The 24,992-nt window shown below is 37.3% G+C and overlaps 3 protein-coding genes across 5 annotated transcripts in view; all 3 read left to right on the top strand.

The window, feature by feature from the left end:
* cdc14ab (cell division cycle 14Ab) overlaps window positions 1-8,298 on the top strand; it is a 44,128-nt gene extending 35,830 nt beyond the window's left edge. For 2 of the 3 annotated variants that reach the window (XM_026198398.1, XM_026198397.1), the window contains 2 exons: window positions 138-510; window positions 6,009-8,298. In XM_026198398.1, the coding sequence (XP_026054183.1) occupies window positions 138-510; window positions 6,009-6,038 (403 nt within the window). In that variant the 3' untranslated portion in view covers window positions 6,039-8,298. The remainder of the gene's footprint in view (window positions 1-137; window positions 511-6,008) is intronic. The other variant, XM_026198400.1, reaches the window with a different exon arrangement.
* Window positions 8,299-9,851: 1,553 nt separating this feature from the next.
* LOC113040128 (probable G-protein coupled receptor 88) lies at window positions 9,852-12,967 on the top strand. The gene has a single exon (XM_026198401.1). The coding sequence runs from the start codon at window positions 11,837-11,839 to the stop codon at window positions 12,881-12,883; it is 1,047 nt and encodes a 348-aa protein (XP_026054186.1). The 5' UTR covers window positions 9,852-11,836; the 3' UTR covers window positions 12,884-12,967.
* A 1,755-nt stretch (window positions 12,968-14,722) lies between these two features.
* Window positions 14,723-22,011, top strand: vcam1b (vascular cell adhesion molecule 1b). Its single transcript, XM_026198403.1, has 10 exons — window positions 14,723-14,897; window positions 15,597-15,869; window positions 16,209-16,514; window positions 16,649-16,909; window positions 17,529-17,804; window positions 18,056-18,331; window positions 19,378-19,689; window positions 19,766-20,041; window positions 20,241-20,501; window positions 21,503-22,011. The coding sequence occupies exons 1-10, from the start codon at window positions 14,738-14,740 to the stop codon at window positions 21,658-21,660; spliced, it is 2,559 nt and encodes an 852-aa protein (XP_026054188.1). The 5' UTR covers window positions 14,723-14,737; the 3' UTR covers window positions 21,661-22,011.
* The last annotated feature ends 2,981 nt before the right edge of the window (window positions 22,012-24,992 follow it).

Here is a 24,992-nt window from a genome sequence, read left to right on the forward strand (position 1 = left end):
CCAGAATGCATGCAGTTCCTTTATCAGACAGATTTCCACGATCTCCGTGTCCTGCGGTGTAAATATAGGTATGAGTACATGTCCTCCCTGTCCTCCACCCTTCATATGTGTGTGTCTCCCTCCCTCCCATCCTCCAGCACCAGGTTAGCCAGCTCTCTGGGTAACCTGTATGACCCAAATGGCGAAGCCAACAGCTCTGGGAAACCTCCTTCCCCTTCCTCGTTCACTTCCCTCCCTGTCCGCATGGGCTACAGTGGCCCGGTCGCCACCCACAATTACCACTACGAGGTCAACAACAACAACAGTCAGTATAACAGCACCAGCACCCCGAACAGCAACGGGGTGAACCCCAGCAGCGGGGCAAAGAGCCTGAACTACAACCTCAACAACACCAGTCCGAGTGGACCTTCCACCAATGGAAGGCTGGGGGCCATTGAACAGGGGCACCATAGAAGCTCCCCAACAGGGCTGAGCGGGCTCTCGGCACGATACCTCAGCCGGTCCATTCCTGTAAGTCATGTCTCCTCCCATCAAACCTCCCGAAATAAACACACACCCAGCAGCAGCATTTCAGAAAATTTACCACGGTAACTCTCGGTTTCTGCCAAAATGTCATCGTTACCAATATATCAACTAACATGACTTAATAGAAAAGGATGGCTAGTGGAGAATGTTGAATATATGTATGCTGATGTATTATTTTTTTTATGTTCAATCAATTAATAAAAAGTATATTTATAATTTAATGGGAAAAAAAAAACTTTTATATGTATAATTTAATCGATTAAAATGTCTTTTTAAAGTTCCAATTTGATATTTAATCAAATATTTATGTATTGATAATTTTTTATTATTCTATTTTTCCGTCATGAAATTATATCCATTATATATTTTGTAATTAAATGAGAACATGACATGCATAACATTGTTGAAATTAACTAAAATTAACACCTGTTATTTATTAACACAATATTTACTGAAAAAAACTTACAATAAAAAAATTGGAGATATTACTAAAATGAAAATAAAAAATTTTTAGAATTGTAATTTGATTAATTGTATAATGAAAGTGAAACATTTTAGATGCAAATTTAATTATTTTCCTTTATTAAATGTATTAGAATATTAATGTAACAAGTTCTCAAGTCTGAGTAAACATTTATTCACCAAATATTTACTGAGAAATATGAAAATAAAAATGTTAATAATTTTCAATAGTAATTTACATTTTTTAAATGCATAATTATTTTAATTTGTTTATTATAATGATGAAATTGATTAGTATTATTAATAAATATAAAATATTCACAAGACAGATTTTGGAAGTCAATTGCAAACACACATGACTATGACTTCTGGAGTCATCTTAAACCGCTCAAACGAGATTCCTTATTTATTATAGTTTACAGTCATCTCAATGGTGTTTTAGTGGAAACTGTGGTTACCATGGTACATTTTTCTAGGAGAAACCTTTTTTTTTTTAAACTCCTTCCTACCTCACCCTGATCTAACACTCTGCAATCTTGTCTTTTTGTTCAGATGTTCCTAACAGATTCTTTTATTTGCTTATCTTGAGCATGTTGCATGTCCTCAATTCTTTAGCAGTGACACACTCACATGCACGTCCCTAACTTCTACAGCCGTCACATCTCACTGTGTGTAGCATCTGTCTCTAGTGTGTTCATAAAGCTCTCACTCAGATGATCTAATATTTACCTAATTAACATTGTCAAGTGAGCTTTAATCAAGTGGTCAGGATGAGAGTCATTTTATTATTTTTTTTACATTGAGCTTATCCTGTTGCCCTTTAACTCTGTGTGTGCATCCCACGCTGATGCTCTGAGGAAAAGAAAATTAATACTAAATAAACAAACATTAAAAGCCCGAGCAGGGATAATACAGTGGAATATGGTGGCAGGCTGACAGCTTTAGTCTGTTGTGTCAGTAACATGTCTACTAACAAGTACTAATGGCACCTCAATGCTGCTGTTTGATGCAAAGGGAGTGTTGTATGCTACAATATTCAGTATTTGTTTGATTTCATCAGAAAAATGGTCCCTCGCTTCAACTAGGTCTGTACTTCCTGTAATCTTTGCCTTGAAACCTCAAACCCTTAGGGTTGATTCGTATATTGGTTAAACTGATGCCAGAAACCAAACATTTTCTTGCAATTCACTTCCATATTTGTGTTCGTTATACCACATCCAAACATTTTAAATTCGTCCATGTGTTGCCTGCGACACATGGAGTCCTTGACTCTGCTTGTTTTTATTTTAACATAATTACACCTTTTATTAGAGCTACGATTGGAAAAGGAAGATGTCGAACAGGTCTAGGGTTATAAGAAATGCTTGACCGATGCAATGAAAATGCATTGTAGTATGGCGTGACCTGATTGTGCTCAGACCGGACAGAAAGTTTGTGAGCTTGATTTTAATCGTCTGTTGTTCTTGGACCATCTCCAGACTTCTTGTAAGTTGTCCTTTTGGAAGGAGTTTAGTACATCCCCTTACAATTTCCTGTTTGTGCCTTTTGTCCAATGTGAGTAATGGATATGCTTACTCAACTTTATTGTCCTTAAAAGGCAATTATTTGTGTAGACAGCAGTACACATGCACTTAACAGTAGCAACACAATACATATAAAACATACATTTTTCATAAATCATTTAAAAACCTAATTGCAGCAGGTAGAAAGTAGTTTTTATATCCGTTATGCTACTGTACATGTTAATCATGTGATTTCACAGACTTTCTGCTGTTTATGTTTATGGCTCATATCCTCCCTGTTCTGGAGTGTAGTGTGCTGTCTTTGTTCAGAACATCATAACGCCTACACATGGGAGCACGAGTGAATCAAAGTTGCACTGCAGTGATGATGAATATCACTTTCCATCTCGCTCTGACAGCAGCACTGTGCTCTGTTAAACGTTCATCCTCAAAGGGCATTCGACTGACTGTGTTTGCAATCGCCTTCTTTACTGTCATTACAGTTAAGATGTCATCCGTTTTCTTGCTGCTAAAAATACCATCAGTTAGCTTAAAGTTTCTAATTCCGCAGCATTACTTTTGTTGTTGGACTTTAAATGCAACTCTCTTTAAAAATGAACCGCTTTTTTAGAATGTTCTGCACTTTGGAATTCTATGCAAGTATTTTAATTGTGGTGTAATATGTTAAATGGAGTAGAGCTGTAATCGGGCCTTAAAAGTTAGGCCCGACAGGACCCGAGCCCGACAGGTTTCGGCCCGACAAGTACATTTTGATTGACAGCTTTTTTAAAGCCCGAACCCGTTTACAGCCCGACATTATTCAAATATGCGCACGCACACAGCTCTTTTGCCTTTTGCCAACAATGAGCAATTTATTCATGTTTTAACATAATTTACTCATAACTAACGTAGACTAGACCACTTGGAAGTTGGAATAAAGAAATAAAATAAGTCCTGTGTCACATCGTAACATCTCAGCATTCTAGACATAGACTCATTTAACCTATAAATAGACCAACGCACCAATAAAAACGAGTCATTTAAAAAAAAATTAAATTAAGATAAATTTTAAATTAAGATGGGTATTTGGCAATAACGAAATTAAGATAAAGGCTCCGCCGGATTTGCTTTATTTAATAAAAGAATAATGCCAACATTAGCGTAAATACTCTGTCAACATTATGCATTTAAGACTCAATGAATATTTAGTTATCATTTGAAAAACCTTTACTCACAGAGATTAGGCTAGGTCTACATGTTTATGTGGAGGAAAATGATTGAATCCACTGTAGATGTCTTCAGCGCGCTCCTGCGCTCACTGATGGTGCGTCATTATTCACTCATTATTGTCATTATAAGCATGGTCAAAACTTTTCCACACCTCAGAGTTTGCTTTAGTTGCTGTTGCAACCAAAACGTAATCACCAGAGGCAAGCGTCAGTTACACCTGCTCAGCATTCATTTTCGCATCTTTCTCGCGCTAATCGAAACACATCACATGACCGCTCGTTTACCTCGCAAACCGGAGCGCGAGCCCGGGCCCGAGCCCGCGTAAGATGATAGAAATTAAGCCCGAACCCGACGGGTCCCGTCGGGTTCGGGCAAAGATCTTCAGCTCTAAAATGGAGTGGCTTGAACTATATTCTCCGGTAGCTGAAAGCCTAATAAAATTAGTGTAATAAATTTAAATGATATTTACTAAATGAACATCCATAGATTGTGTAGAATTTGTGACCTCCTGTGAAATTTTTGCACGTTTGATTAGATATTCCAATCAGATGTTCAAACCGAGTGAAGTAGTCGTATGCGCAATTTTTTTTTTATTTTGAATAAATTAAATTGTGTGTTTGTTAAAACGTTGATCAAAGTTTGTAAATGGACAACACAAAACAGTGCTTTCTGTTGCTTTATTTTTTAGGTGTTTTATGTGTATATGAATAACAAAAACCTTTATGTTAGTGTTCGTAACAAATTTACAAACTAATCCGAAAAGGTTGCTTTAGCGGGAATTGTTTACTCAAATTCAGTTATTTTTGTACCGAATTTATTGCAAAATCATCAGATTTTAGAATGTTAGCTGGAATCTACATATTCATCAAGTTCAAGTAACGTTAAGTAGCCGTATGTGCAGCATTTTATTAGAACATTTGTTAAAATGTTTGTAAATGGACAACGTAAAAAAACAATTTTTGTTTTGTTTGTTTGGTGCTTAACGTGTAGCTGATGAGTTTAATGTACGAACTTATCTGAAAATGATGCTTTAGTGAAAGTCAAATTGGGTTATTTTTGAGCCGATTTTGGCTGTAAAGTCATCAGTTTTTAGAATGTTAACAACTGAGCCATTTTCTGATGCTTTGTTTAGGCGATGTAGTAATTTGTTAATGTACGAAAAAAAGTAGATTTTTGAGGGTTGCTTCTACGCAAAATAGGTTTTGTTTACATATTTCTTACTGTAAAAGCATCCATTTTTAAAGATCTTTACAAATTCAAACATTCAGGAAAATTTTCCTATCAGAAGTTCAAATTTTAAGTAGCTATGTGCAAAAAAAAGTTTGATTTTGAATTAATGCAAATTTGCTGTTACTAAATCGTTGATCAAATGTTTGTTTGTGATCATAATGTACGAATTCATGTGAAAAGGCTGATTTAGCGAGGGTTGTACTTAAATTTTGTAATTAAAAAAATCTTGTTTTATGGATGTTTACAATCAAGTAGAATTGACATTCATCAAGATATTTTTATTGCATGTTCAAACAACGCAAAGAATGCAAACCTAATGTACGTATCAAGTATAGGGTGGGGAATCGTTGGAAATTTTCCAGTTCCGGTTCCACCTAATGGTTAAGTTTCGATTCTGGTTCCATTTAAAAGAAAAAATATACACAATACTCAACTACTCAATGCTCAATACTGTTTATTACTTACTGTCAACTTAATTTAAAGTTTGGAAATGTCAAAATGCAATATATATTACAGTATACAGATTGGATACCGTATTTTCCGGGCTATAAGTCACACTTTTTTTTTTTTTTAGTTTGGCTGGTCCTGCGACTTCTTATAGTCAGGTGCAACTTATTTATCAAAATTAATTTTACAAGAACCCAGAGAAATGAACCAAGAGAAAATATTATCATCAGCTGCGAGAGGGCGCTCTATGCTGCTCAGTGTATGCTACAGGCTTCACGTTTGTCTGCTGTACACATTATTTTTCCGTTCCCCCTGCTGTGGCACAATTATAGATTAGCATTCATCTATGCATGTTGTACACCTGTGTCTTCTAACCCAAGTGGCTTTTTTCGTCACAAATTCACACACTTTTAATGCAAATGTATTTCCTCTGTAAGCTCTGACTTTTTATTCTCATCTCACCCTCATTTACATCAGCGAGGGCTGTGATAGCAATGTCTCAGGTTGGCTTTTTAGACTATTATTTAACTACCCTCTGCCATGTAATTTTCTGTAATTGCATTCAGCATCGTAATCATTTCATCTTCTGTGTTTTTTTCCCCTCTTTTGCAGTCCCTTCAATCTGAGTATGTTCAGTACTAAAGCCTTCCGCTAACCCTCGTCCCATACTGCTGGCCTGGTTCCGACCCGTGACGCCTTCATTGTTACCAACGATTTGCTGACTTCTTGTCGTTAAAGAGGAAAGAAGGAAATGCTTTGAGACTGAACTGTCAGCCTCATGGTTTGATACTTCCTGCTATGACAAGACTGATCTGGAATCTGCTGCATGCTGTTAAATGACACGAACTTGCCTTGGCTGTCCTTTTTAAAATGTCTTTTCTCTCTCTCTTTTTTTTTTTTTTTTTTTAAGAGATACTCTCAATGTATGAATATAAACATTGTTAAATATTTTTAGATAATGAATTTTGTACTACTTTTTTCCTATTTTATCTACAATTCTTAATGCTCAACGACAAGGTTTGTTGATATTTGTGTATCTCCGGATTAGGGAATTTGTTCTGACGTAAATAATCATAGTTTTGTCTCCCGAGTGTACTTACTGAGTAGCATATCAAGTGCGAGGGCTATATTTGGAAGGTGCAAAATGGTTTTGACAGCAACGTGTCATCTTCAAAGGGATTTTCAGCCCACGAAAGCCATATAAAGTGAGTTTTCTTCTTTTGGGGTTTAAGGTTGGTTTGTCTCCACACAACGGTGGACAGCTAATGAGAACACGACCATTTTGCAAGCAAACCTTTTTTTCCTTTTTTTTTCAGGAAAATGAAGAGCTTTGTTTGTTAGTGTGAGTAACAGGGTGGATTGCTTTTCTTTTTTTCCTAGCAATTGTGACATCTTAATGTGCGTTATTATTAAACTAATACAAATCTGAGCTTGCATGCATTCAGAGAGCATCAAGGGCTGTTGAAAACACAACCGTCGACACTTCACTTTTCAGGAGTGTTCTTTTCACCAGCACATCTAATATATAACATCTCCGAATGTACGAGTGAGTTACAAGCTTTTGGCTGATGGTTTTAACATGCACCGTTTTTTACATAAAGTAGCTCAATCTGCCTAAAATATACAATAATGAAAACTAATATAAACATAATTAATCGCAAACTCTATTACAATAGATTAGCTTTTGTTAAAGCGATGATATGGATAACAAAATCCTTTGTTAGTGCACATAATATATGTACAAACTAATCTGATAAAGTTTGTTTGTTCCAGTGTTTGTCTAAAATTTGGTTATTTTAGGATGTTTACAATCAAGCGCAAATAATTTATCGTACAGTGTTTTCAATGGTGACCAGCAGGGTTTATGCTAAAACCTTCCGATGTTTTACTTCACATTAAATTTCAACGCAGTCAGTCAGCCTCATGTCATTGCATACTTGACCTAAATTCTTCTATTAAACACAAAATATTTTGCGCAATTCACTGAGCTGTTAAAGGACTGGGTTTGTTGAGCTTAATGTGTCTTTAATTATAATTCTACATATTTTTATTTTATTTTTTAAATCTCAAATTCATGTCCCATCAAAACATGTTGCTCCAGATTTTATGTAAATGTCAAGATGTGCAAGAAAAATAAAATAGGTTTACGATCATCATGTGGAGTCTGGCGCAAAAAAACCCCAAACAATTTAAATTAACTTACAAATAAATCTACAGCGGAGGGGGAAGTTTACTGCAAATTGCAATGTACTTTTCGTTTTGTTTGTCACACAAAGCTATCGTACATGTTTGGTAAACTTCGGTATAGCATTTCTTCTGAAAACAGCAGAAAGTACAAATATGGCACAAGATTGGACCCCAGCAGGCTTAATTTAATCGAATGGAAAAGAGCAGCATGAACATTGTTCTGAATATCATCTTTTGTGTTCCACAGAGGAAAGTCAGTTATACAGGTTGAGTAAATTATGACTATTTTAATTTTGGGGTTAAACTAACTAACTATGAGTTTCTTTTTAAAGAAAATACTCCAGTACAAGTTTATGCAATTATAACTTGATTGACTGTTCTGTATCTGTTAGTCCTAAAGCACTCTGTACATTCCAAATGGTGTTATGAATTATTTGTGTATATATGTTTTGGGAGAATCTTATTTGATTGAAGTATTCTACCTCTTTGACAAATACATGATGTAAACTACTCTCTTGCTTAAAAAAATATAAATATATATATAAATCTATATTTTTGGAGCAGTGTGTAAAGAAAATCTAACAATGTACAGTGTTTGCTTTTCACAAACATACTGAATGGACAGTAAAATACAAAGTAGTGGGTTGTACGTTATTCTTTTACAATGTAAACACGATTTCAAATACCACAACAAAATAAAAGACTAATTTTGCTTCAGCTTGGTGGGTTTCTTTCATAATTTCTCTCAACTGCATGTTTCCAATTAGTCTTCTGCAGTGCTGTGCAGATTGTTGTTCTGGGACAAAAATACCGCTTTTAACAGCTCCTTGACAACCAACAAAGTGTGAACTGCAAAATCGCCACACATTTGTGAACTAAAGCCTCGTTTTGAGTCTCTCTGGCAGCAGGCGTCGGGCCGTGGGCGTTTGGAGACGGCTAATGGCTGCTAGTCGAGCGACTGTTCACAGCCATTAATTCGGTGAGTATTTCAAAATGTCACTTTAATTTCTACACAATTTGATGCTTAACTGCGTCGTGAATTTTCTTTTCTACCCACTTTTAGGAAACGGTTTTATAGGCCCAAAATGTTCTGAGGAACTCACTCAATCTTAATAGACAGTTCAGTTACTGTAGGCCTAACGTTACTTGAACATTATAGCTGTCGTCCGTGCAATATTATATTTACTTGAAACCGTGGCTTCGTGTTTTCCCGAGTCCTTTCATTCAGCTTATCATAGTATACTGCCGGTCTTTGAATACACATTTAACTAAATGATCAACTCGAAGAAAAAGCAGGTTTCGAGGCTGCTGCTGCACTCGTTATAATAATAGTGCTCAAGTTTCTTTGAAATACTTCTGGAGAAAGGCAGCTTGACATGTCAAGCCTGTCACAGTTGTTCTTTCTAACCTATACCGTTACTTGGTTTGAAGACTTGAAAAATGGATGATTTACTCAGGCTGCTCATTTTTAAGGACAAATAAAAAGCTTGAAAGTGCACTATTTCGCCAATAATTCATACATACCTGTCAAGTTTTGGATTTGAAAATAAGGGAAATTTTCCAGCACCCATTGCGAGCAGTCCCACCACCCCAACAAAGCTCCAGTATCCCTTACATTTTAAGACAGGTGTTATAGCCCAAATTAAAACACAAAAGGGTATATATGAAGAGCATTTATTTAAAGGCTTATTTGCATATTTTCTGTTAATTTAACATTGCTTGTCTTTACATTTACATTTTATTTTAATTCCACACATTCTTTTCATTTCATATTGCTTTTCTTTAACAGTTTTTCTTTTCATTTCACATAACTTTTCTTTTACTCTTTTAGTGAGTTGTTGTACCAATTTGTTGCAGACTTTGCATTCTTTAAAAAAGTAAATTCGCTGTCCCATTTATCACGGTATTTACACATGGGTTTTGGTTTTTTGGCAGGTGTGCCTTCACTCTCTATTGTAGCATACATCATCCGTCTCTGTTTTTTCTTTTGCTGTTGTTGTTTTTCCCACGTTATAACTCATGTCATCTGACCTCACACACCCTCGCGACAGGCTACTACAGGTGGGAGTTATCGCGAGACTAGTGACAGAGCTCAGATTGGGAATGTTTTTATTATTATTATTTTATTAATAACGCAGGTAAAAAAAATAAATAAATAAAAATACGGGAGATTTACGGGAAAATACTAATACGGGAGGACGGCGGGAAAGAAGGGTAAAATACGTGACTTTCCCGGCCAAAACGGGATACTTGACAGGTATGAATTCATATGCACTGATTATATTTAATCTACGGCTCAAGATTCAAATCAGAGTTGCTTTAGTGAATCAAAAACACACACCGAGATTGATTCCTGTACAAACGAATTATTTATTTTACTGAATGAAAAACACAACGCTATCAGTTTATGAATTGCATACAGCGTGACCATTGTTTGTCTGATTGCTAAATCAGTCACTCGCCTGTTTTTTTTTAGTCAATTAAAATAGCCAGTGTTGCACGATTTCTGAATGAATCTTTAACGCTTATGAGCCAGTTCTTTTTTTTAGTCAATCAAAAACATGCAACACTGTCATTGTTTTCTTAAAGGGACAGTTCACCCAAAAATTATATTACTCAGCATCATGTCGTTACAAACTTGTAAGACCTTAGTTCATCTACAAAACACAAATTAAGATCTTTTTTTAATAAAATCCGAGAGCTCTCTGAACCTCCTATAGACCAAGATCGAGGTCTAGAAGCATAGCAAGGACATTGGTAAAATAGTCCTTGTGACATGGTGCCACTGCTTACGTTGAACACGCACATAGTTGTTTACATGAAGCGAAAGCAATGCATCATTATACTCTCTCTATATAATTGTGGTACACACCAGCCGCGGCGCTACCATTGGCCCACCCATTTTAGGTCCAGGCCTTTGAGTAGTGAGTGATTTTCATTCTAGCGGTTCATCCAATAAGCAGTCTGGGGAAAGCTTTGAGTTAAAGATTCTCAGCCAATCAGCTGCTTCTACCCCACGTGTGGACTCTGCATTGTCACCATCAAGTGATCCAATGAAATGAATGACGTTGGCGGACATCATTCATTCAAGACAGACACAGACAGGTTTGTTAATATGAAACGTAAAACAAAAAGCAGCTTATTTTATTTTTAATTTCAGAAAGAAATGCTCTGAGGAACAGCGGGAGGAAACTCATGCAGTGCCGCAAAAAAGCGTTGGAACGGAGATGAAGAGAAACCCTTTTTTTCTTTTTTTTTAATAGGGGGGCTTATTTTAACTGTCCCAACCAGTTTTCTGGAGGCCCAGCTACAATACAAATCCTGGCGCTGCTAGTGGTACACGCTACAGGAAAACAAGGAGAAGAATTGTTGAATTCTTTGTGCGCAAAAAGTATTTTTTAGCTTTGTAAAATTACGGTACGGTAGTTAATGGTAGTTAACTTGCTGTCTATGGGAGGTTCAGAGAGCTCTCGGAGTTCATCGGAAATATCCTAATTCATGTTCTGAAGATAAACAAACGTCTTATGGGTTTTGAACGACATGAGGGTGATTTTTCATATTTGGGTGAACTATCTTTTTAACCAAAAAATATGACTCTTATTAGACCGTTCTTGTTAATGAATGAATGAAACACAGAGAGCATAAAGTCAGTTTCTTCTGGTTCTCGAGTGCACAAATGACTCCTATGAGCCAGTACTGTTGCATACAATTAAATCGTACGACGAGTGAATCGTGTTTTAGGGAATTTCATCTCCATTCCTCATTCACTTCCATTGTATGACACAGAGCAGTGTGAACATTCTGCAAAACATCTCCTTTTCGAGATCCACAGAAGAATGGAAGAATGAAACCACATGTAGATGAGTAAATGGTGCCAGAATTGCCCCAATCATAGCAAACTAATATTAAGTTCTTGGCTCAATTGACTCAGAATACATGCAACTCCCGTTCCTCGTGTTCCTGAAGGTTCTCAATGGGGAGCCCATTATAAGACGCTCTATTGATTATCACAGGCTCGATCCATTATGAATAAATACTTGCCTTCAATGGTGATTGTGCACCCTGGGAATAATGAACAAACGTGAGAATGCAGCGTGGGCTCCTGTTGATCTCACGCCTCTCGTACTCACACACACACACACACACACACATATAAACCTCGATTCTCCTCCGCTGCGCTCTCTCACGCACACGCTCCTCTCACAGTGTGAGATGCGATAAGATGAGATGACATTATCCGCAGATCTCCCATCATGCCAAACGACACAGACGTGCCGCTGTCGGCGTGTGCTCTGGGACGCGGCTCGCGCATCTCTCTCACCACGGTCTACAGCTTCATGTGCGTTCTGGGAACCCTCCTCAACCTCCTGGTGATCTATTTGGTGGTGACGTTCAAGAAGCTTCGCACAGCCAGTAATGCGTTTATCGTGAACGGCTGCGTGGCGGACCTGCTGGTCTGTGCTTTCTGGATGCCCCACGAAGCAGTGGCCACCTCCACTGGGACTATTCTGGTGATTGGCTACCAGGCGTTCAAAGAAGCGCTGCTGTTTCTGGGAATCACCGTGTCGCTGCTCTCCCACTCGCTTATTGCAGTCAACAGGTATGTTTTGATCACCAAAACCCCTGCGGTGTATCAAAGCCTGTATCAGAAGAGAAACACCGAATGGATGATCGCAGGATCGTGGTTGATCTCCTTGGGCTCCTTGTTCCCGTGGATCACGTCCTTTCGGTATCCGCCCGAGAGGTGTCGGGACGCTGAAGATGCTTCGTTCGCGAAGGGAACATCGGTGTCTGTTTTGTCCAGTCGGTTTGCTGCCGGTACACTTGCGTTTACTATCATCGGACAGACTTTGGTCGTGGTGTACTGCTACTTTAAAATCTTCCGCCGAGTGCAGAGGAGCGTGAAAAGAGTCAGTATTTTGAATTTCCAAATCGTCAACAACCTTCCTTATTCGTTCCCCAGAAAGGACAAGCGGCTCGGCTTTTACGTTCTCGCAGTGTGCTTTATTTTTATTCTTACGACCGAGCCGATTTTTTGGGTTCTCGTCGCGGGATTCTTTGCCCCGGTGTCCGTGGTGCTTTGGACGTCAACGTGGATTGTGTTCTGCACTATATTCGTGTCCAATCCCTTTCTGTACACTTGGAAGAATGAGGAGTTTCGGAAGTCCTTCAGGTCGGTGATGAGGGGAGACTTCCTGCGGGGGTCCACGGTTGGAGTCGAGCCCATCACCATCAGTGCTATTTCTCACATCTTCCCCAGACAAAACAGCCGCAGGGCATTTCTGGGTGAGATGAACTGAGCTAGACCTGCGGAAGCTTACGACTAGAACTGTGGCCAAATTTCACTCGTGCTTCAACAGTCTGCTGGTGATTTCTCAGTCACGATGAGCTGTGTGTGTTTTGTAAAGATTTTGTAAATATAATTTTTTTTTTTTTTTTGGAAGTTGAAGTGTGAAATGTTTTTTTGCACATCTGTGAAGGCTTCACTGCCACTTTTTAAATGAGAAATGTTTATGAATGTCCAAATAAATCAGAAAAATCTCAACTTGTGTTGTTTCTCATCTTTATTTATTTCAAATAATTTTTATATAAAATTAATATGATTTAATATTACTTTTACATAAATATTTAACAGTTATTTTAAACTGTTTAAAATATTATTAATTAGATTGAATACTGATACTGTATTAATATTATAAAATGCTGTTTTAACATCTAAAATGTCAAATATAGTAATTATTATTTTGTTAACAGTTATAGAGTGTATTAATATATATAAATGCTTATTTTATTTAATAGTGCATTTTATGTTCAATGACAGTTGTATTCATATTTTGAATTAATATTCATAAAGAAAATAATATTTAAAATGCTTAATTTAAAAAAAAAAGTGAATTGTTATTAGTTTGTTTAAATGGTCAATTATATTCAGTGATTGTATTAGAATTAATATTCATAGTGTAATAATAATATTGCTAAGTTTATTTAACTATTTAAAAAAAAATTAATGACAATTACTATATATCATTTTAATGAATATACATAAATGCAAATGCAATTATGTAAAATACTTAATATTTAATAGTGCATTTTATTTTAATAGCCTGCTTAAAATGTCAATTATATATTATAAACATTTCTTTTTCAATGAATGTACATTAAGGGCATTAATAGTTATATATAAAATGCTTCATATTTTATTTAATAGTGTTTTCTATTAAACAACATATTAAAAAAAAGTAGTTAAATTAATATTTTATTTGGAATCAATATTCATAGTGTATTAGTAATTTGTATCAAAAGCTTAATATTTAAGATAACTTTTTATTGAACAGTAAATTATATTACTAGATTATATATTTATACATCATTAAGATAACGTAATTTTAATATATCTATTTTTCTTAAGTATTAATATATAATTTAAGATTTTTTTTTTTTTTTTTGGATTTTCAGCACCAATTAAATAGCCAAAGTCTCTTGTTTGATTTCTTTTCAATTACAGTGTAACATTTTAATTGGTGCAGTTACATCTGTGATGTAGTAAAGTTGAGTGGAAAGAGAGAGGGATTTCTGAACCCTGTTGACACTGTGCTAAACCGTTACTTCCGCTCTTAAACACTCGCTTACATAATCCTCAGACTCTCTTGTTAAAAACCTGAGCAAGCATCTGTGTGAGCGTCCTGAAACACCACTCTGATTTATTGACTCCAAGTAAAATGGTCCAAGTGAAAAGCAGCATTACGTAACTAAAAACACAGTACTCTTATAAATACGTTTACCATTTTCATTACATACGCAAATCATTTGCATTTCATAAAATTTGTATACATTTATCAAATATTCAGGTACATAAATCACCAAAGCCTCCCTCTACCTCCATGATTTTAGCTGCTTCTTTTAGATTCAGCTTTTCTGGGAAAGAAAATGATTTCCCAAAGCGTATAAAAACATTTGCAGTTATTTTATTATGCGATTAGTCACTGGTAGTTCATAATGGAAGCGTTATCTTCATAGTGTACACGAGTAGTTTCCATTAATTGGGAAGAACCCCTTCAGGACAGCAGAGGGAGCCTGAGGAGGGATGGAGAACACAAATCATTTAGGGCTGGGGAATTCCTCCATGGTTTATTTGGAGAGTGAGGAGGTGGGCTATGACCCCTCCCCCCTTCTCCTATAAATCAGATCCAGAGCTGAATGAAAGAAAGCACATTAAGTCAGCTTTGCTCTCGCTCTTGGAGCTCTTCGGATGTTCTTCAGAAGTGGACAGCATGGATTCAGCTTTACTGTTGACTTTGCTTCTGCCAGTTGCAGGTAAGTTTATTAACTGAATCATGATTCTCTTGTAAATGTTAGTATTTTAACTACATATGCTAAGTAACCTGAATATTTTACCATATTTTAAGAGTCCTGCCATCCGCTCTTTCCTATAGGCATTGCAGCTTTAATCGTGGTTTTTATAATTCATTAAAACTAACCTAAAATAAAGCCAATAGCACAGTTTTTTTTTGTAACTTAAATGTTATCTGAAATATATTTTTAAAATAGATTTTTGCTAGTTTCCAAAGCAACATTTTCATTAAAATTTTGCTCGACTTGAACTGAAAGAAAAAGTATTTACAGACATATTTAAATAAAACAAAAACTACTTAAAATGACATAAGCAAACACCAAAATTACTACAAATTTAATAAAAACATGCGGTTTTGGGCATTATAAAACATCTTTACTTTATAAGACTACCATAACCACATATGCAATTATTTCATAAATTTGTATTTACATAATTGTGCATTATAATGTTTCCTATTTAGTCACTTTGTCGCATTTTAGTTATTAATGCACAGAAATTCTAATAATGTATATTTAAAAACTACTTCATTAAATATCGTGAGCATTAAAAAAATGAAACGTATGATTTGATTACATATTACAGATAATTTACACAATGATTATAAATAAGACTTACTGTTGAGTTAGTGATGAACTAATGTGCAGTGTTCTCTTGAATAGTTGTGTCCTACGTCCTGGACCTGCCGCCCCAAGTTCTGTTCAAAGTGGGCGACAGGAGACAGTTGTCTTGCAGAATGTCTTCTTGCCCGGAGAAGGTGAAGTTTGCTTGGATCACATTAGAAGACAGACCGATTTTTGCCACGATTGACACACAGGACAGAGAATCTGTGCTGGTCTTTGACAGCGTGATGAAGAATCACGAAAACACCTTACTGTGCAAAGCCATGTGTGGAAAGGAGACAAAACAGGCAAAAACACAGATTAAAACTTATTGTGAGTTCATTGAATATATTCAGTTTCACTATAGCTTCGGCAGGCTTCATGATGCACTGTTAGCAGAGACCTGGGTAAACAGTCACTCCTTTTAATCCACTAAATATTATATGTTTAGCACTGGATTACTCTAAATTATAGACCATTCAATGGATTTAAAGCAATTATGACTCAAATCAATTTATGAGAGGGATAATTTGTGTAATTAGACGTCCAAAACCTTATATTTATTGAGATTTGTGACGTCTGACCCCGGTCTCTCTTATTTATTTAATAATGCTAAATATGAATCACGCAAGCATGAAATATCTCAACTTAAAATGTTGGAATCCATTTCAGCTTTTCCCAAAAAGCCAGTTATATCCGGATATGATCGCTTGAAGCTGGGCGAGGAAAACATTTTGCGCTGTGAAGGATCTTCTATACACCCTTCGGAGATGCTCGAAGTGCAGTGGCTGTACGGAGACACTGTTCTTCAGTCGTATGAGGGACAATCCGAAAGAGATGCATATTCACTTCCTCTTAAATTCACACCTTCCGAAGAGGATGATGGGAAGGCAATAACATGCAGAGCGTCACTGCGTGTGGATAATATACCAGCGGATGAGATGACCAAGGAAACGTCTGCACCCATGACAGTTCTCTGTAAGCTACACTGGCATACTTTATATTAACATGAACTATTTTTTAAATTAAACCCAAAACGGATGTGGGAATTATACTTCCTCTCTGAAGAAGATGACCCCGTTGATCATTGGTTTTTCCCATTGCTTTCACAGCTGCACCACATAACGTTAAAGTCTCTGGAGCGACCGGCGTCCTGCGGGGATCCAATTTGACTTTGACCTGTGAGGCCGAGGGCAAGCCAAAGCCTGCGTTTACATGGACGGCTCTTAAACCAGATGGCTCATCTGTGGAAATGGGAAAGCATCACGATCTCTTCATCCAAGGCGTGTCCTTATCGGATACTGGTACTTATCAGTGTGATGTTAGCAATGACTTGGGAAATCAAAAGACCAGCGTTTCAGTAGTCGTTCAAGGTTAGTGGTTCATTAAAAGACATAGTTCAGCCAAAGATGAACATTCTGTCATTAATTACTCACCCTCATATCGCGTCAAACCTGTAAGACCTTCGTTCATCTTCAGAACACAAATTAAGATATTTTTGATGAAATCTGAGAGCTTTCTGACCCTGCATAGACTGCAACGGTGCTACCGTGTTCAACGAAAGGTAGTCAGGTCATGGTTAAAGTAGACCTAGTCCACTGACAGAGAAGAAATTGTAAAATCGTTAGATTTGTTTTCTTTGCACACAAAACGTATTCTCGTAGCTACATAAAATGGGTTGAAATTGTCACATGGACTATTTTAACGATTTTTTTACTATCTTTCTGGACCTTGAATGTGGTAGTTACATAAGTTGCGATCTATGGAGGGTCAGAAAGGCATCCGAGTTCAATAAAAAAAAAAAATCATATTTTGTGTTTAGAAGATGAACGAAGATCTTACATGTTCGGAACGACGTGAGAAATTCTTTAAAGGTCTAATTTTGGTGAAAGCCAATAATCTAAATAAATGCATTTGATCTTAAAAAAAAAAATTCTAATTTTGAGACATTGTTTTGCTCCCAATTAATCAATTTATTTTATTTCTTGGCAGCACCTCCTATGGACACCTACATTGCAGTAAGTCCACAATCCACTCCGAAGGAAGGGGACTCTGTGAACATTTCCTGCAAATCCATCGGTGTTCCAGTGCCGTACGTGGTGCTCAGTAGGATGGTGAATGGTGTAAAAACAGAGATATTGTCTAGTGAAGGACCTGAAATATCCGTTACCATTGATTCCGTCAAGCTGGCCGACTCTGGCATGTTTCTGTGTGAGGCTTTCAACGATTATGGCAAACAGAATGAAAATCTCACTCTAACTGTTGAAGGTAAGACTTTGAATGTCTGTCATTAGTGGATATTGTTGGTATAAAGATTGATCGGTTGAGCGCAGTTACAGTGTGGGTTGTCTTTAATAGAAAGGCAGAATCAGTTGTGGCCTTTTATCTCCTAAAGATACCTCGAGAGTAACACTTACACAGACTCCTCATCCTCATCTTAAATATGAGCTTGAAGTTCAATGCTCTGCAACTTCAGATTGAAGAACCAACAATAAATTTGTCTTTTTTTTTTTTGACAGCTCATTTGCTAGAAGTGGCACTACAACCAGACGTCGAGGTTGTGTTGGAGAAAGGCTCTAGCCTGATCCTCTCCTGTCAGGCTTCAGGTTGTCCTCAACCCAAGTTCTCCTGGAAGAATCTTTCAAACATGCCGATCCTCAGGCGACCTAAGACAGATGGCTTCCGGTCCCAGCTGGTTTTCGATCGAGTAGAGTTGGAAGACGAGGGAACTTACCTTTGTGAGGTCACGTGTGGCTCGATCAAGAAGTCCAAACAGACAGAAGTCAAAGTGTTTTGTAAGTATCTCGAAAGGTTTACCATCTGGTCTTGAGTTTACCTAAAATAATAATAATAATTTGCATTGGGAAAACGTCCTCAAGTATCATACTGGTCCTCAACTCTGGACCTCAAGATTCATTTTCCTGCAGAGTTTAGCTCCAACCCTAATCAAATACACTTGAACAAGCTAATCAAGGTCTTCATGATTAGTACAAAGTTGCAGGTAGATGGGTTTAATCCAGGTTGTACCTAAACTGGATCTTAAGAGTAGAAGACCCCTATACTGAATGGTTAACTGGTTGATGAATGGTGGATATAAAATCAAGTTTTCACCATTTGAAGTTGAAAAGTGTATTTTTTACATCACTAGTATCACCAGTTGGAATTGCAAAACTGATTCACAAAAAGTTCACAAACAAATCTACCATTAGTCGACAAAACAAATGATACTGTCCAAAACTCAATGAGCTGTGTTTGGCTAGATGGGATGCTCAAACAAAAAAAAGTTTAAAAAGAGAATAAAAGATTTAAATTAGAAAACAAGTTAATCTTACTGTGAAAGGAAAAGTTCCCTTCCCTTTAACTTCTCGCGAATTTGAGTTGCAATTAACGCGCTGTTTAAACGTGAATCATCTGTCAACAGTAATTCAGTCTCTTCAAATCTCTTGGTGGAAAGTTTTAAAAATAGCTCACTTTGACATTGATTTGATGCAGGAAATAAAGCATTTATTATATTTTCCAGAATGAGAATGAACAGGGACTTGAGAGGTCATCAAAATGAATGATGTTGTCAAGATTTCATACTCCTCTTATAGAAACATTATTGCTTTTAAGGTCATAGGTACTTCCTTAAGATGTTCTGCTGCTCTTGGCAGAAAACATCTCTTAGAATGTGCGAGGGAGTGTTGCTTTATTTACATTACATGTTATACTACATACCGACTCTGTCAGAATGATGATCAGCTGTCGTCATTCAAGGTTCTTCTTAATCTTGCTGTATTTATTAGTCGGTGTGTATTTATACTTGAAAATGCTTAGTTGTTCCATTTTCTTCTCTTATCAGCATTTCCAATGAGTCCTGTCGTGAAAAATTCTGGACCTTCTCTGGTGGGAGAGATGATGAAACTGACCTGCACTGCTCAGGAAGTTTTCCCGGCCAATTTTTTCCAAATCTTGTGGATGGATGGAGAGCGAGAAATGCATTCGGAAACTGGGCCATTTTCAAGTGGTACAATAAATCTGACTTCAGAGTATTCTTACCATGTAAACACCACAGACCAGGACAAACGCATCACCTGCAAAGTTTCGCTGAAAATGCACGGTGTGCCAGCTGCTCAAGCAGTAAAGACAGCATCTACTACACTGTCCGTTCACTGTAAGTCAAGTTATTTCTTTGTTTCTTTTAAATATCAGTTTGCCTTGGGTTTTTAAACATTGTGTTCCTTCCACAGATCCCCCAAGAGCCACCAGCATTACTGTGAGCCCACTGACGGAGTTGAAGGAAGGAGAGTCTGTGAGCATTTCTTGCCTTTCTGACAGCTTTCCAGTGGGGCGCACAGTGCTGAGCAGGGTGATGAATGGTGTACAAACAAAGATAATGACTAATGATAGGCTTGAAACATTGTATACCATTCCTTCGGTCGAGCTGGAGGATTCTGGCGTCTATGTTTGTGAAACCTCTAATATGTACGGAAGCCACAACGATAGTGTGGAGATTACTGTGAAAGGTAAGCAACTAATTACATTCGGTCAAAATCAATCAGTGGCCACACTATAAACATGCTATACTGTTTGAAATATCAACAGTTATTTGAAATAGATTAACATTTTTAGAGTGCCTTGCTCTCCATTTTGCCTTGTTCTCCTTTACATCTTAAGTTGATCCGGTCTAGGCAATTGACAATTATTATGCCTCTCTCATCCCAGCACCACCCAGGAATACAACAGTGGAGATCTTTCCATCTAAAGATGTTCAGGAGGGGCAGAATATCACCATCTGTTGTCGCTCCGTGAGCTTCCCTCCTCCTATGGTGGTCCTCAGCAAGTTGGATAGCGAGAAAAATGTCTACTCTCTTGATGGGGTATTCCTGCTGATCAACCTCACTCCTAACGACACAGGCCTTTATCAGATCAACGTCACCAATTACCTGGGCTATGAGACTGAGATTTTCAATATTAGTGTGATGGGTAAGTAAAACTGGACATACGTCATATCAAGTGAATGTATTTCACTGACTACATTTAGTTCATGAATCAACACCATGTCCCAACCATACATGACATGACCAGTCAAGTTTTGCACAAGGTTTAACTTGTTCAAATCAACAAAATCCCAACCATTCGGAGCATATTTGACGCTTAATGTATATTTATGTGATGTAGGATTTTAGACCAATGAAATTTCACTGTGGCCAGTGGTCCCCAGTTACGACCTTAATCACATAGTGTGACATTTGATAGGGAACAAACTTGTTATGTGATATCCGGCATCAATTGCGTCGCTTCACTGATCCCTGACACATGTTGAGTCGCTTCAGTGCCATTCACAACTCCTCTCCCATGGCCTGATGGGATAGTAAAGTGTCCATCAGATGCGCACTTCGTAATCTCAGTGGATGTCTCAGTTTTCGCCTTGTTTTATAAATGGGAATTCTGGAGATATTACTCTTTTCATATATAGTTTTTAGTCTGGTTAAACGCCACATTAAAAGTGTCACGGTTGAAAATTAGGCTATGAGGAATAGGCTTACTTTTTTACAATGCCATGTGTTGACTAAAAGTCATAGATCATTTTGCACAATATTTTGCTTTTTGGTTCGAAATTTGGTCAGCTGAGCAATCGTATTGTAATACAATGGTACAAACCATAGAACACACTGTACTTCTATCCCTCACAGTCTCATTTTCTTTCCAGTCAAAAATTGTATATAGTGCTACCCTGGGGTACCATGTAGACTGACAAAATATTTACAAATGTTTTAAATTTATGCATTTAGCAGACGCTTTTATCCAAAGCGACTTACAGTGCATTCAGGCTATCGAGTTTTACCTATCATGTGTTCCCGGGGAATCGAACCCACAACCTTGCGCTTGATAGTGCAATGCTCCACCAATTGAGCAATAGGAACACTAAAAAAAGTTTTAAAGCATATTTCCAATTTGCCAATCTCTCTAACTTTCCATTACAGAGAAACGAGTCAACGATCCATTAGGCTGGAATGATTTTCTAATACCTGCGATTTGCCTGGGAGTTGCTGCTGCGCTGCTTGGTCTTGTGGTGTACGTGTGGAGAGCCAGAAAGAAGGGATCATACGACCTTACAAAGTGCAATCTGAGCACTGTGTAGGCTGTGTTTACATTCCATGGACTTATTCTGGAAGCTGCTACACTCGGCTAAACTGTCTTGTCAGGGCCCAGGGCCTCCTTAAAGTGAGAACTGCAGGTGAATGGATTCATCACCTTGAACATCAGGTGACAATAACCCAGCTGGATGGGAAACTGCATTCTCCACAGCCAGAGACAATCAATGGGACCGTGATTTGCCGCCCATACCCAGAGGAAGGAAATCGAACCGGAGCGGTTTCTTTGTGGTCTTTGTGTTGGGAAGTGTCAGCTGTTTTTGAGACCACGTTGTCTGCACTTAAAGAAGTTGGAAAAGTCTAAGCTTGAAATAAAAAAAAAAAAACTGTGAATCGGTGATTTAAATATTTTTGCATTACGAGAACATAACCACCAAGTACTGATTGAACTGTTTGGTACATTTTAGAAACCTATAACAGTCCGATGTACCGAAGTAGACATTGTGTCCTAAAAAAATAATCTGTATTTAATTATGTGTGTAGTTTTTTCAAATACTTTCATTTTCATATTTATTGAACTAGCAGCTTTCAGTCAAGTGTTTTTATGGGAAAATCCAGGGACATTTACAGGAATCCACATCGTCTATTAAAGCTTCACTTTCTTTTTTGGATATCTCACTTTTGCATTTCGTTTTTTTTTTTTTTTTTGCAATGTTATACTTTCCATTAAGCACAATAAAGATGATTTGGAAAGGTGTATTCGCACATCCTGTGTCAGACAGCCATTTCCGAAATTGCAACAAGACGGGAACAAGTTGATCAAAACCAGATCTAACACGCCTTCCAAAAATAAACCACTCTACATTTGTGCCTCCGTCCTTTCAAGACCGATCACACCTTCTGAAAAAACACCGATTCCTATTTATCTTGGCCTGCAAATTAAGACCAAATGATTCAAAATCCAGTTCCTCACTCCTTTTTTTAGTGTGTTCTATTGATTTGTTTTGGGGGGTTTGTCAGGGTTGCGATAAAAGGCTGTTGCCATAGTGACCATCCAGATTCAGTGGGAAGGGGGGTGGGTCGTGTTTTCACGTTCCACAGGGAAAAGAAGGAGAAGCAAAGGTGCGAATGGAACTGTGTTCTCTTAGAACGATGGAGGGCCACTCTGCCATTTCTTTTTTTAACCTCTTCATATTAAATTTAGTACAACCTTTTGGAAGAACCAGCGGCAAGTCATGTTCTTACTTAAGAAAAATGGCAGTATTTTATCATACTTATGCTAATATTTGTCTTTGTTTTGACACTATACTTCACAAATGATTCCAAAAAGGGCTAGTGTTTGACTAAGTATGAGTAATAATAGTGATGAACGACGTGATTTATACGTGCGCTTCCAGTAAAACACGTCCTTTATGCATAATGTACGTTTTGAACATGGCGTGTGTGTGAGAATCGTGAGAATTGTTAGTGGTGTAAGTGTCATCTTTGTGAACCTATCAGAATAATTGGATGATGGTCAAGAACATCTCATTCTTGTTCTCGGAGTCTGTTTGAAGTGACTCATATTTGAAGGAGCGCTTTAACAGTGATTCATCTTATCTAGTTTTTAGCCAGGTTTCGGACTAAATGAATTCCACTGGCAAAACATTTAAAAGCCATATGACATTTTTTTTGGGGGGTTTGTTGATAAATTATAGAATTGCTTTGATACAAATCAGAGCGGTCTGTAAACTGATGTACTTTGAGTAACGATTCCTGTTTCGTTTCGAATCGAAAAACAACTCGCGGAATTCATCAACGGCTCTAAATGATTCACCACCTACGTGAATATGACTCAAACTGATAAGAGTCCAACATATTTATCTCCGTGATTTAAAAAGAACTGCTTCATAGAGTCGTCTGATAATGAGGCGCTATTGAAAGATATCTTATATAATGATATCATATCATGTGACTAAACTTGGTTAGCTTTTAAGCTATTTTTTTTTTCTTGTCACATTTTATTTCATATTTAGCCCTACACCCAAAATATATAATAGTTTTATTGTAGTCAAAGTGTAATAACCATGTTTTTTGTTGTTGTTGTTTTTTTTTGGGGGGGGGGGGGGGGGTATAGATATTGATTACCATTTGTATAACCATAGTTGTGCTACAAATACCATGCTTAAACTGTGGTAAGTTTAGAAAAACCATGGTTAATTTTCGCAAGGGAGGTCATGTTGTTAATATCTGATAAATGATTTGGTTATTATTTAAAGATTCATATGTTTCTTAATACTTCAAAGTTTTAAATACTTCAAAAATTAAACGTAGTGCAACCTGACTAATGTCTATTATAATAGAAAGTGGGCACTTTCGTTTCAGACCAGAAACCACCTTATCAACCTCATAGCAGCATGCTTAAACCACCTAAAATCACCTGTGCAACTGCCTAGCAATGCCCTAGCAAAACATTTTTTCAATTTAATGTCCCTCTAAAGCACCATTAAAATGAATCACAAGCAGTTACAGTATGTTTTTGTACTCTGTTTGCTTAGACAAGGGTAATGAACCACTGCAATGACATTTAGCACAAACCCCCTCCAAGGACAAGAAAGATCAATAGTTTATACAGCTTGCGAAACCACCATTATTTTTAAAGTTTTCTTATTAGGAGTTTGTGCAAGACTGTGACACATTTTAACCCCCAGACCCCTTTAATAACTCCTGCTTATGCAACCCTCCGGCGAAACAGAACAGCAACAATGATTTGTGCAGAGTCCTGTCTTTTTTAATCACTGTAAGACACTGGTATTTCCTGGTTCTCAGCTGCTGTGTGGACACTAAACGGCTCTAAACGCCTCCACTCCAGCTTGTTTGTTTAATTGCCGTTTAAAGAAAAACAGAATATTTCTGGAGATGAACCCCCAGGTTCAGCAGATGGCATTTAACCCAAGGTCTCTGCGTACTCGGGGTGCATCCTTTGCCAATGGCAGATCAGCAGCTTTTTTTACAATGTCCCCACTGCTTTGTCTTTTCCAAGAGATCTGTTGTGTTTTTAATGTTTCCTATGTATATGCATTTCTTTGGGTACAAACAGATGCAGATAAGCACTTAACTGCACACAGCTGCCTCACAGGTCTGTCCGTCTATTAAATGGAAGATGATTTTTTTCCAAGAAAAACAGCTAATAACATGAGGAATGTTTCATTTGGCTGGCATGTTTATCAGTGCAGGTCAGATGAGTATTCTTTTCATCACTAACAGACCGCTTCATGCTGACTCCCCAAATGCTGCTTTTGAACTTTGGACAGCACTGAGTGATATGCCATAAAACTTCCCATGTGCTGGAGTTTTGTAAGACAACATCCGTACTGATGTCGTAACATTAGTTTTGTTT

Source organism: Carassius auratus, chromosome 22, assembly GCF_003368295.1.
Source record: "Carassius auratus strain Wakin chromosome 22, ASM336829v1, whole genome shotgun sequence".
Taxonomy (NCBI): Eukaryota; Metazoa; Chordata; class Actinopteri; order Cypriniformes; family Cyprinidae; genus Carassius; species Carassius auratus.

What these genes read in the sequence shown, in the direction of transcription:
- vcam1b (XM_026198403.1), top strand. Translation starts at nt 14,738, where the DNA reads ATGACCCCTCCCCCCTTCTCCTATAAATCAGATCCAGAGCTGAATGAA. An exon ending in AACACAGATTAAAACTTATT is followed by an intron (nt 15,870 to 16,208) that starts GTGAGTTCATTG and finishes AATCCATTTCAG; the next exon opens with CTTTTCCCAAAAAGCCAGTT. An exon ending in TGCACCCATGACAGTTCTCT is followed by an intron (nt 16,515 to 16,648) that starts GTAAGCTACACT and finishes TTGCTTTCACAG; the next exon opens with CTGCACCACATAACGTTAAA.
- LOC113040128 (XM_026198401.1), top strand. Translation starts at nt 11,837, where the DNA reads ATGCCAAACGACACAGACGTGCCGCTGTCGGCGTGTGCTCTGGGACGC.